At 41.3% G+C, this 13647-nt stretch overlaps 1 protein-coding gene across 3 annotated transcripts in view; it reads right to left on the reverse strand.

Moving 5' to 3' along the window:
• Positions 1-13647, reverse strand: part of ARHGAP8 (Rho GTPase activating protein 8) — a 157531-nt gene that overhangs the window by 20383 nt on the left and 123501 nt on the right. For 2 of the 3 annotated variants that reach the window (XM_073621928.1, XM_073621931.1), the window contains exons 10-12: positions 8974-9051; positions 6260-6388; positions 4287-4390 (exon numbers count right to left, since the gene is read on the reverse strand). In XM_073621928.1, coding sequence (XP_073478029.1) covers positions 4287-4390; positions 6260-6388; positions 8974-9051 — 311 coding nt within the window. Of the gene's footprint in view, positions 1-4034; positions 4391-6259; positions 6389-8973; positions 9052-13647 lie in introns of those variants that run through there. The other variant, XM_073621932.1, reaches the window with a different exon arrangement.

Genomic DNA, 13647 nt, shown 5'->3' on the forward strand with positions numbered 1-13647 from the left:
GCGATTATGAAGATGTGGATTTGATGCAATCTTTGCATTTAATGGACTCTGCTCTGACCATACCACAAGGCTCTGCGGGCTAATTACCGGTGGCATTATGGTGAGAGCACGTACACCTCATTAGTGCCTCAAGTACCTGAGCTCTTAGTGCCTGCATCAAGATGATGCATCTGTTGTAAAACAAATGTCGATCACCGGGCACTGCATGTACGATTGTTCTTCAAACAGCAATCATTGACACTAGGGGTTTTCTTAAGAGCGTCCGTTAACGTTAATGAAGCGCGGCGGAGATTAGCTGGAACTGAATCTATTACGTTTCTTGATATGCTGGTAATGGAACTTTGTTAATTCCATTATGGATAGCTTGTAGTGTGTAAAAAATTTGAGGGAAGGTCACTTCGCTGCCCATTACCCAATCAGGAATTCTTTTCATTGCACACTCTCCATAGAGGTAATAGATGTCAAGAAATAGGAGCGATGCCATCAATAACCTCCACACTACGTGCCATCTGGTTGGTGGCTACATCTTTTGTATGTCAGTCAGACAACTACAGGGGGCGGAGACATGACTACCTGTGGACTACCTTTGGTGTTGAGTGAGGCTTGGTGTCATCCAATCCAGACGTGGGACGACAGCTATTGGACTCTGCAGAGGATGACACTGGGGAAAAGGAGGGTACTTCAGCAAAAGCTGCATTTTTGTATTAACAAGGGCTGGAGGGTGATATGTTTAAATACTGCCTAGTGCAGAATTGAGCTGAGCAGGGTGACATTTGTGTTTTGATAATATAGACAGGAGGGGAGTGGGGAAACTTATACAGCAGGAGTAGACAACCTCGGCCCTCCACCTGTTTTGAAACTACAATTTCCATGAGACATTGCAAGACCCCGACAATCACAGGCATGATTCCTAGAGGCAGAGGCATGATGGGATTTGTAGTTTCACCACAGCTGGAGGGCCGAGGTTGCCTACCCCTGCTATACAGGAATTTTACTACAAAAGTACATCTGCCGTCTACAGAACATGCCTTTGATCTCCTCACAGGAGCTGCCGTAAAATACTTTGTAAAATATTGTTAAATAATATTTGTGAATAAAAACTGTAATGGCTGTTACTTTAATCATTCAAACAGGAGCCACAGACAGCGGCGCAGACAAAGCCTTGCTGGGGTGGGCAGAGCGGGGAAGGTGAAAGCTGTAGGACATTCGTGCTTAGTACTTCTGTAAAGTGTGGACCTCATACACCAAAAAAAGAAAAAAAAATAATAATATGGGTATCACTACTGACTATTCGCAAACAAATATATTGTATCATTCAATACAAATGATTCCATAATAGAGGAAAATAGAAAAATATCACAACGTCCCTCCCAGTAAAAGTCAGACAATTTTGTCCACAGTAATGGTGGCTACGCTCTCTAAAATCGAACGTAATGCTTGTATCTGACTGCTAAATATTAAAGTGCAACAAGTTTGTCAGTATCAACATAATAGGACGTAAAGTTAAGCTCTATTAATGTGCCAGCATCCCTTCAAATGTCACCAAAAAAATTCCTGTGGGTATTGGCTATATGGGAGTTTATAGGCCAGTGCATGAAAACAACCCCACCAGGCCAGGATCATCATGGTCTGTCTAGGCCACATACGCGCAGTTTCCTAAGAGAGCTTTGGGATATCTTTAAAACGAATAACAAACCGGAAGTCGAAAGGGCTGCCATTTTCTGTGAGCTATTCTCAATACACTAGCTTGTATTCTGCTTTGTACCAGATATAATGCATTGAAAAAGTTGAGCTTGTAGTTGTTTGTAGGGCTGAAACAACTAATCGATTAATCGACAACTAATCGATTATGAAATTAATCGATTACTATTTTCATAATCGATTAATCGGCCAGTAACATAATGGGGTAAAAAATAAAATGAGCCCTTTATAGTACAAAAAGAGCAAATCACTACTGTAAATATTACTTTCACCGTTCTACAGTAAAAAAAATGAACCCCTTACAGTAGCAATTATTTGCTTTTTTTTTGTACTATAAAGGGCTCATTTTAGTTTCTTTTAACCCCATTATGTTACTAAACGTCTTAGGCCTGGTTCACATCTGTGTTTTTTGGTGCTTTTTGCAGAAACACACTACAGTTCATTTAACATGGTTTCCTATGGGACACGGTCACATCTATGCTTTTTTTTTTTTAGCCGCTGCATATTTGGAAAGGGTCAAGGACTCTTTTTTTTTTATGCAAAACGGTGCTTTTTAGGTTCAATATACTTCAATGGAGAAGCTGCAGAAAAGCATGTAATGCGTTTTTGCAGCAATTTGTGTTTTTTAATCTGCCCAACAACAAATTGGCCAAAAAACAGTATTTCTCTTCTAATAGTATATACAGTATATCTCTTCTGTCTGTTATTCTCAGAGGGGATTCAATATTTTGCTCCCTAACCATATAGTTGGTTATTTATATTTACCACTGCATAGAGATACTTAAGAATACATTGCCTTTTTTTTTAAAACTTTACATATTAACTAAATTATACACCACACTTTTTTTTTTAAGGTTATTAACCGATTCATTGAAACAATAAATCGGCCAACTAATCGATTATGAAAATAATCGTTAGTTGCAGCCCTAGTTGTTTGGGTTATATTTTAATTAAAATAATTATATATTTATATTATGGTGTGGGGTTGTTTTTCAGGGGTTTTGCTTGACCCCCCTTAATTCCAGTAAAGGGAACTCTTAAGGCATCAGCATACCAAGACATTTTGGACAATTTCATGCTCCCAACTTTGTGGGATGGCCCTTTCCTGTTCCAACATGACTGCGCACCAAAGCACAAAGCAAGGTCCATAAAGACATGGATGAGCGAGTTTGGGATGGAGGAACTGGACTGGCCTGTACAGAGTCCTGACCTCAACTCGATAGAACACCTTTGGGATGAATTAGAGCAGAGACTGTGAGCCAGGCCTTCTCGTCCACATCAGGGCCTGACCTCACAAATGCGCTTCTGGAAGAATGGTCAAACATTCCCATAGACACACTCCTAAACCTTGTGGACAGCCTTCCCAGAAGAGTTGAAGCTGTTATAGCTGCAAAGGGTGGGCCAACACAATATTGAACCCTACGGACTAAGACTGGGATGCCATTAAAGTTCATGTGCATGTAAAGGCAGGTGTCCCAATACTTTCGGTAATATAGTGTAACTTTAAAGGGGTTATTGTAAAATAACTAGATCAGCCAGTAATTGTACGATTTATTATGTCTGATTATCACTGTAACAATAAAATATCTGTTTTCATATAAATGTTGTTTTCAAACATGTGCTTATAAAGTTCCATATATACCCACAGGAATGTATTGGTGCTACAAGTTCATATATCTGTGAAAATACCATATACACTCATGCATATCATATTTTCAAAGTGCAAATCCCAACATGTCAGCCTGATTGGATAATAAATTAATTCACTTTCAAAATGTCAGACAATGTCACGTGAAATAGTGGCTATGTTTAGATTAATTTCTCTACACAGACACCTGTATTAGGTATTAGGGGAACCGTACTGGAAAAATTCCCTTAATCAGGGATTATGTGTATCCATTGTGATACGTATGATGATGAGTACTCAATCTTCTTGCAGCATATTCCATTAAGATATACAGTCCACTTCTCTAGCACAATTCAGACTGAGACAAGGTATTGTAAAGGAACATCCATTGAAGGCTACTGAGCCATCAGTCATCAGTAATAGTATGCAGTTCATTTATGTTGCATGATCCAATTATAAGTGAATATTTTAGGTATAGCAGCACATCTGGCATGGACTACAAAGTCCCATCATACTTCACTACTCCCTGTATATACGCAATGTCCATACCTGATCCCAATTTAACCACACAGACATGAGGGACTGGCTTATTAGTGATTAAATCACTGGCATCTCACTGCTTTTTCTCTTACTACTAATTGTCTGGGATAGCTGTATGGAGAAAGTGACTACATACTTAGAGGCCCATTTTTTTAAAAAGAATTGGCTGTATGAATGTCTGCCCATTTGCTCAGCCGTCACAAAAAATCCCAGTAATGCTTCTAATATGTTTATTTCCTTTGATTGGCAGCTCCATCTAGTGGCCATAAAATGTGGTATTTTCATGAACAGACACATTACAGGGATTATTCGTGAGGGTTGTGTGAATGCTCAGACATTCACAGAGCATTTTTTTTTTTTTTTAAAAAGACCACATTGTCTCTACGCCCTTTTGGTGCAATATGTGCTCTATACTTACCACTTTTAGAAAACAGATGAGATATTTCAGTACGGCGTAGTTATGATCAGGGAGTCTATGTACAATCTCTATACATCTGTTTACACGTAGGATACTCTCCACACCTAAAACAACAAAAATGTAATACAGAGCATTGAGAAGGGGAGATCAGCAGAGGAACAAAGTGCGGCATATATTCACATTGGGACATGTAAGGTATGGAATTGTACTCCTAGGCTGCCTGATTGGTCTGCACCCAAAAATGAACTAAACCAAGAAGTCTTCCACCCAGATTAGCAACATTTGCCTCTGTAGTGTGGAATTCTCATGTATCTTCTGCATGTACTCTGTAGTTTTTAATGGACAAACAAAAGGTCTAAAATACAATTTTCACTTTTTTCATCATTTTTTCCTATCTCTGTGTTACAGTCTCTTGTAGTCTTTATTGGGAAATCGTGTGACAGGGTGACAACATAGAACAACTGGCAGACATGGACAGAACATTGTCACCCCATAAAAGAAAGTGCCTGAACAGGGACCTTCATGATAGGATCACCAAAGTTTATTTTTAATGAAAGCTGCACATTTCCGAACTTTAGAAATTACTTTTTACATTACATATACTTTAAAAGAGATGTCTTCCCAAGAAAAGAACATTTTCTGCAGCTTTCTAGGTTGGGAACAGAGTCTAAGGGATATTATGCTAATGCAAAAAATGAGTACTAGGATTTATCTAAACAAGTACAATTTTTAAAATAGAAGTATGGGAATTATTTTAAAGAATCATACTTGTCTAGGTGGATACAGCATTGGTCCAATGCTTCATCTGTCCCCCCACATTGCAACACCCTACCATGCAGCACACTACAGCTAGGTATGTTATCACAATGCAAAGGTGTAAGTGGGCCCTACAGTAAACTCAACCAATTAAAGTGGCCCCATGAGTGGCTGGAAGGGTGCTTGCACATATACTATATGGCCAAAAGTATTTGGACACTCCAAATATTGAGTTCAGGTATACAAAGTCAGCTCCATAAATAGCTCTTGTGCGCAAGAACTTAGGTGGCCTATGCAGAGCCCTGATCTCAACCCTACTGAACAGCTTTGGAATGCCAGTTGTGATACAGGTCTTCTCATCCAACATCAGTACCTGATCTCACCGATGGCACGAACTCACACAGACACATTCCAAAATGTTGTGGAAAGCCTTCCCAAAATAGTGGCATATGGTATGGCCACAAAGTGGGGCAACCCCATATTAATAGCCATAGTTTTAAAAATCAGATGAAAGGTTTAGCACTGGGAAACACTTTTTGATAGAAAAAAAGTGCATTTTATATACATCTATATAGATCAGACCAAAATGAGGGACAAATGAGGAGGAATGAGGGAAAGAGGGACATTGCTCCAAATCAGGGACAGTTGAGAGGTATACATCAGGGAACATGGCCTTTGCTGATTGCAGAGCTCTAGGTTTGACTTAGCAGGAGGTAAGGTGGACCTCTGCACAAATACCACTGCTTCCACATAGTGAGCAGGGGTCCTTATGTGCAGCATGCTGGCAAGGGACAGGCCTTTCTACTCAGGCTGTGGCAATCTATTTAAAAAAAATAAACTGTAAAACTTTGAACATCTTTTTGTTTCTATGCTCCTGGAATGCATTTCGTGGATTTAAACAAAGTCCACTTTTAAGGTGCATGCCACTGCTCTGTCTCCTGTCTAGACTAGAGAACACCTCTACACTAGGGATGCCCACCTTTAGCATCAATTGTATTTTGAGTCCACCTAAATCCCCCCTCTTCCTCCCATCAGCACCCTGTATATGAAATCCAACCACAAGCCACATTTTAACTTTCAGCTGTAGGAAAGCAACATAATTTCAGCTAATTATTCTGAACTAAGATTTCCCTTGAAGAAATATGTATGGAAACACCAGTTTGTTGAATTACAGTTTCCCAAAGTTCTTAATTTAGTATAGGTAGCTGTAAACTCACTGGTGATCCTCAGGATGGGTTGGTAAGACTCAAAGGTCAGCAGAGGATCCGGCAGTTCACGCAGGAAGGTCTTCAGGATTCCAGCAGGTATGTGCGGATCACCATACTCATCAAAATTCACGGCCTTCCCTGCGAAGTCACAAGAATACATTGATTGGTTATGCTCATTAATATTTAGCTGTTCAACATAGAAAGAAGCTGCTGAATAGTAATTGGATGTTATCAGCAAGTGAAGCATTAAACCAATTCAGAATCACACAGCAAGTCATTACTGTATAACTTCCCCGCTTATTGTTTTTTATAGACAGATATAGCAAGGGTGTGCATTTCAAAGAGAGGAAACTGCAATAAATGTGCATTTTTATTATTATTATTTTTTATATGCTTGATAGCAGTGAGGGGAATATAACTAGGGAGAACATTAGGTTTAGGTTTAAAGCCCATCTGAAGTCACAGAAACAGCTATGTATTCAGACATTTTACTAAACGTCTCTGCTTTCTTATAACAGCAGTTACGAAGAGTGTCTAAATATGATTGTAATCAGCACTCAGTAACAGACCTGGTCAGATATGTCCCATCTCCTTCCCTGCAATACAAGTCTTTGTGAGGACATTTGTGCTAAAGGCATGGTTGCTACTCAAGCAATCATACTCCGAGCATTAGAGTGGGAAACAGGAGGCAGCATGATTTTCACTGAGGTATAAAAGTATTTTAACCACTTCAATACTGTGCCATAGCCAAAAGATGGCTATAGTGCTGCTCTGACGTTCCGGGAGGGCGGCCATGGACTTCCTCCAAGAACATGCCTCCCGTTGTCCTTCAGACACAGCTGATCACAGCGGCCCTTTACCATGTGATCATCACAGCTGACCACATGTAAACAAACTTGCCATTTTTCTTTATTCCTTTTCTTACGAGCACAGGGGACATTTACACTGATTTTGACTATTAGTGCAGCCTCAACAGTGCCAATCAGTGCCGCCCATTATTGCTGCCTATAATTGCCCATCTGTGCAGCCTGGTCAGTGCTTCCTCATTAGTACCCATCAGTGCTGCCTATAAGTGCTCATCTGTGCAGCCTCATCAGTGCACATCAGTGCAACCTCGTCAGTGCCCCCTCATCAGTGTAGCTTATCAGTGCCCATCAGTGTATTCTCATCAGCGCGCATCAGTGAAGGAGCAAAATTACTTACCGTATTTGAAAGATTTTAGAACAGAAACGAAAAAATAAATTTTTTTTGTTTTTCAAAATATTTGGTATTTTTTCATTTGTTTAGCAAAAAAACATAACACCTAGTGGTAATTAAATGCCATCAAAAGAAAGCTTAAATTGTGTGGAAAAAAAAATCATATGGGCACAGTATTGCATAACCTTGCAATTGTCATTCAAAGTGTGACAGCGCTGAAAGCTGAAAATTGGCCTGGGCAGGAAGGGGGTTAAAGTGCCCGGTACTAAAGTGGTTAAGTCATATCACGGCAAAAAAATAATTCCTATGGAGGAAAATAAATGTCTTGCTTATACTTCACACTAATGAAATATGGGGGTGATTATTATTTATTAACAATTTTGTAAATATACTTCACTCTGTTTGGGCATTGCATTATGATGCCATCCGTCATGTCACTGCAACACCTTGGAATATTAATTCAATGGCTGTAAGAGTGCGCTGGATCACACAAATATATGGAGCGTTTACCCTCCCAGCAGAGACTCAGCTTGGCTTACCCTGCAACCGCTTGCCAGCAGTGACTCAGCAGCTTGTCTGACCTTGCCCCCCCTCCCAGCAGTGATTCAGCAGCTCAGCTCACCCTGCGCCCCCTCCCAGCAGTGACTTGGCAATTGGCTCACCTTGATCCAGAAGTCTTGGAGCTCTGGCAAGGCACAGGTTGCTTAGCTGCTGAGTTACTTCTGGGAGAGGGAAGCAGCGAACTTACCTGCTAATTCACTGCTAAGAGATAACTCACTTCTTGTCCAGATGCCAGGGTGTCACAGAATTTGAATTGATGAAACATCTCTACAATGGGAGCAGAGCCAGGCACAAAAAACATCCTGTGTCTGCATGCAACTGCCTCAGATTTGATCTGTCAGATAAACAGCTATGTAGTGCAACATACAATAACTAACTCATTTTATATCCACTAAGGAAGAACCTGGCTCTACATAGTTGTTGGTATATTTTGCTGATTTTGCACTTCAAATCTGAAGCAAAATCTGAAAATGTGTGCAATGTAGTTTGTAGTACCCATGATGCACCTGGGCAGCATCTGCGGCGTAAAATTGAACGGTTGAAGCCTTAATAATCTTGCTGCTTGTGACATTTCACCTGCCATTACAGAGAAGAATGAACTCAAGTCAAGAGGCAAAACGATTTATTCTTACGACGCCATTCGCTGTAGCGGCCACACAAGGTAACTTCACCCCGAGAGGCATATTTTCCGTAGGACGGTAACCTGTTCCACTACAGTTCATAATAGCCAATATCTCTTCTCTATGAATCAACATCCCCCCCTTCCTTCTCCATTCAACAAACTGTAAATTCCTACAGCTGTGTCCCTAGCGGCCTCCATACATCTCCCGCTAACGTGACATCTACATTACAAATGGCTTTATGATTAACTAATTAAATGAGTGGTGGTAGCGACGGTAAAATAGATTCATTATTGGCGAGGGGACTCGCTTCGGTGCTCCCAGAGAGCTAGGGGAAATACTGACCCAGATTATACAGCTTCTGGATGTCTTTGATGATGTGAACGGCAACTGATCTTCGAAAGAGACCTTCAGTGCGCAGACCTGGGAAACAAAACGAAACGTTTGTAGACTTAATGCAGACTGCATAAAACAGAAATATCACTAAGTGTCACTAAGAATGTTTGCAGGCAGTTTGTAATCGTGTCCCTCCAATAAACTAAAATTTGAGGCAAGCTGTATATTTTGTTCCACTCTGTTAGCATGGAACTTTACCTGAATTTTTTTTAATTTAAAGCAGAATTCCAGATAACGAATTAAAATAAAGCAATAGCAAAAATAAATAAAGCAGCTTTTTTTTTTTTTTTGCAGCACTACTCACCTTCAGTCTAGTGCTGTCCCTGCAGTAAGTCTTTTCTGACACTAGATGTCACCAATCTTTCTGGCTGAATGACCACCATCATCATTCAACAAGTTCAGGCTGTCACAGACACCCCCCCAAGGGACTGCATCAGCCTGGGCCTACAGTACTACTGTGCTGAATGGTGTTCACGTTAATAAATTTGTAATTTTATATACTACTACACTGTAACCCTGATAAATTGCAACATAATGAATTGGTCTTGATGAGTACAGTTAATACGTTTGAATTTCCCAGCAACAGCCAATCAGTTTCCTGCTTTCATTTTTTTTTTTTTAACCCAGATTAAAAAAATCAAAATAAAAAATAAAACAAACAAACAATAAACCTGCTTAGATATTCTTGGATTCTGCCTAAACAACAGCCTCAAAGTGCTACACTTTCTCTACACGTTATTTTTAAACCACAAAGAACGTACACATTAACAGAAAAAGAAAACATCAGGAAAATATAAAAACAAATCTGAAATAAAAAGAAGAAAATTGTAGACATTGTAATAATGCTACTGAACAAATGTGTACATTTTGCTCCTGTACAGAATAAACAAACACTCAGGATTGTTAACGAAGCAATTTGTATATGAACATGTACAAAAGGAACTCGCTGTGTTTGTACAATTAAAATATAAACCATTAAATCACAAGACAATTGTTCAGACTGAGAACTGAAAGAACAACATCTAAGGCAGAACTCCAGGCAGATATGAAAAAAAACATAAAAGGAACACCATGAGCACATTTACACTTCCAGTTTGCAGTAACATACGTTGATGCATGTTGCATGCATTACTGCATTCCAGTGTCATTTATGTTGCACAGCACTGCAATGCAAGTAACGCACATTAACGCTTTATTTTAAATGGCACTTCAAGGCAGAGCACCTTTGTTTCATTACAAAACATCAGGATGTGTTGGCAGCTCATTCATTTCAATAAGTGTTCTGAATGCAAGGCACATTAATAATGAAAACAAAACAAAAAAAAAAAAGCTGCTGACCTAATAAACAGATACTCACCTGTCCCAGGATCCAGCACTGTGCTCACCCGAGATGTTTGCAGCTTCACAGCTGGCTGCCCACTGTGCATGGTCCCGCTGTCTTTTGGAACCTGTGACATGTCCCAGAAGACTGCGGGGAGGAGGGGGAAGAGGATAACCAGGCAGTCCAAGTGTAAGTGTGAGTGGGTACTTGTCAAATCCCCCCCCCCCCCCAAAAAAAAAAAAAATGCCAAGAGGAGCTGGGCAGGAGGCCCTCTGAATGAAGCTTAGCTTTAACAGATAATCATATAAAATGTGCAGCGCTGTAGTGAGACTGAAAAAAGTGCAAAACCGTGCAAGAAATTTAAAAAATGGAACAACGTTAAATGCTAATTAAACGTCCTCTTAAAGTGGTTGTAAACCTAGTTACACCACTTTTACCTGCAGGTAAGCATATAATAATGCTTACCTGTAGCTACTGGAAATGTCTCCTAAACCTGCACGGTTTAGGAGATATTTACCATATACGCTTGCACCAGCGTCATTGGCGCATGCACACTGAAGTAAGGGGTCGATCGTGCCGTTTCTAAAGGGCCGTGCCATGACCAACGGCCTCCGCACATGCGCGGGAGTAACGTCACGCGACTCCAGCCAGTCACAGAGCCAGAGTCCATGGCCCCAGAAGAAAGAGGGGTGAAGATGGATGCGGCCACCAGCGGGGACACTGGGGACATTGCGGGCTTCGTTTTCAGGTAGGTGGCAAATAATGGGTTATTATGTGATGCATACTAGCCCATTAAGCTTTTACTTTTCAGGGAACAAAAGAGGAAGTAAAACCCATCAGGGTTTACTTCCTCTTTAAGTATGTCCAATTGCAATACAAAAAATATCTCCAATACAGCACTGCACATTTTATATGATTATCGTTTATAGGACTGAGTATATTGCCTGTTTTTGCTAGCAGCTGTGCACATTTTTCATTTTATTTAATTTTTTGGTATAGCGCTTACTTTCCCCCTTTTCTTAGCTTTAACAGCTTTATAAATGTGCTCTGCGCTTGGCCAGCTTTGGGGTTCTGAAGCCAATGGAGCACAATAAAAATAAAAAGGTTGAAAGAAGAAGAAAAAAAATCACTGAGAAGTGGCATCTTTGTGCTGTACTAGTTGTTTTCCATCATTTCAACTAAATGCCCATCACTTGGTGTGGCAAGAATGGTCAGCAGATTGGCTAAGTGGTTAGCACTTCCGCCTAGCAACACTAGGGTTTTTGGTCCAATTCCAACCACGACACTGCCTGCCTGGAGTTTGCATGTTCTCCCTGTGACTTCATTGGTTTCCTCTCACACTCCAAAGACATGCTGGTAGATTAACCACTTGCCAACCGCACTATAGCAAATTGGCGGCTACAGTGTGGTCGGCCACTGCTGGGAGGGCATCGTATGATTTCCTCCCATTATTGCACCCCCCGCGCGCCCGCTGCATAAAAGATCAGGGTAAAGAGCCAATCACAGTGGCTCTTTACCATGTGATGAGCTGTGTCCAACCACAGCTAATCATGACGTAAACAGACTTGTCGGTTATCTGCATTCCTTTCCTCGTGCTGTCACAGCATGAGGAGAGAGCCGGTAACTGACTAGTGTGAAAGGGCACTGATAATCAGGGTACTAATCATCAGTAACTGAATTACTATTACTATTGACGGTGGTGAGCTGGGGCCAGCACCCACGAGAAAATCTTTATCCACAGTCTGAGCGTGTTGTACTCTTTCTGGACTACTGATCATCAGTGTCCTGATTATCAGAGCCCATCAGTGAAGCCTCATCAGCGCACATCCCTTAAAGGAGAAAAACGGTTTGCAAAATTTTATAAGAAAAACTAATAAAAATGTTTTTCTCCCCAAAATGTTTGGTCTTTTTTCATTTGTTTAAAAAAAAAAAAAAAACTAAAAAAAACAAGTGGTGATTAAATTCCCAGCAGAAGAACCCCCCCCCCCTAAAATCTATACCAGGCCCTTTGGGTCTGGTGTGGATTTTGTGGGGAAACCCATGACAAAATAAACAAAAAAAAACAAAAAAAAAACGGCATGGGGACCCCCCCCAAAATCTATACCAATCCCTTTTCCGAGCATGCAGCCTGACAGGTCAGGAAAAAGGGGGGACAAGGGAGCACCCCCCCTATCCTGAACTATACCAGACCACATGCCTTCAAAATGGGGGGGGGGTGTTTTGAGGCAGGGGGCTTATGTTGATGGGGGACAAGAGCCTCTTCCTCACAACCCTGGGCGGTGGTTGTGGGGCTTATCGGAAACTGGAAGTCCCCTCGTTACCCCCCCATACCCGGTCTCCCCATGTGAATGAGTACGGCGTGCATTGTACCCCTACTCATTCACCAAAAAAAAGTGTCAAAAAGAAATAAAAACACACATTTTTTAAAAATTTTTAATAAAGGAATTGTCAAAAACTATGCCACCCGATGTAGATCCATCATCAATCCCGATGCCCGCCGGACCCCCAAAAAAATACAAATAAAAAAAAAAGCTCTGCCCGCAACGAAGGCACCCTGCGAACTGCCTGCTGCATCATCTGACAATTCTTAAAAATGGAAGGGACGGACCCATCTGGTGACATCACCTGGTGTCACCACCCCCATGTGTCACAGGTGGCCCGCCCCTTATTCAAGAACTGTCAGACTGCGGTAGCCTTTGTCGCGGGCAGAGCTTTTTTTTTTTTTTTTTTGGTTCCGGCTTCGTAATTGACGATGGATCTACATCGAGGGACATTGTTCTTTTAATTTTAATAAAGGAAATCCAAAAACTGTGTGTGTGTTTTTATTTCTTTTTGACACTTTTTTTGGAGAGTGAATAGGGGGTACAATGTACCCCCTACTCATTCACATGGGGGGGGGCAGGGATCTGGGGGCCCCGTTGTTAAGATTGCAGATTTTGATAAACCCCCTGCCTGCAGACCCCCACAACCACTGCCCAGGGTTGTGGGGAAGAGGCCCTTGACCCCATCAACATGGGATAGGAACAAGGTGCTTTGGGGCAGGGGGGGCAGAGCCCCCCCTGCTCCAAAGCAACCTGAACATGTTGAGGGCATGTGGCCTGGTATGGTATGGTGTTTCCCCCCCCCCTTTCCTGGCCTGTCAGGCTGCATGCTCAGATAAGGGTCTAGTATGAATTTTGGTGGGGACCCCACATCATTAAAAAAAAAAAATTGCCGTGGGGGGTTTCCCTCAAAATCCATACCAGGCCTAAGGATCTGGTATGGATTTTGGGGGTGACCCCACACCATTTTTTTTATTTTAG

Source organism: Aquarana catesbeiana, linkage group LG03 (genome assembly GCF_042186555.1).
Source record: "Aquarana catesbeiana isolate 2022-GZ linkage group LG03, ASM4218655v1, whole genome shotgun sequence".
Taxonomy (NCBI): Eukaryota; Metazoa; Chordata; class Amphibia; order Anura; family Ranidae; genus Aquarana; species Aquarana catesbeiana.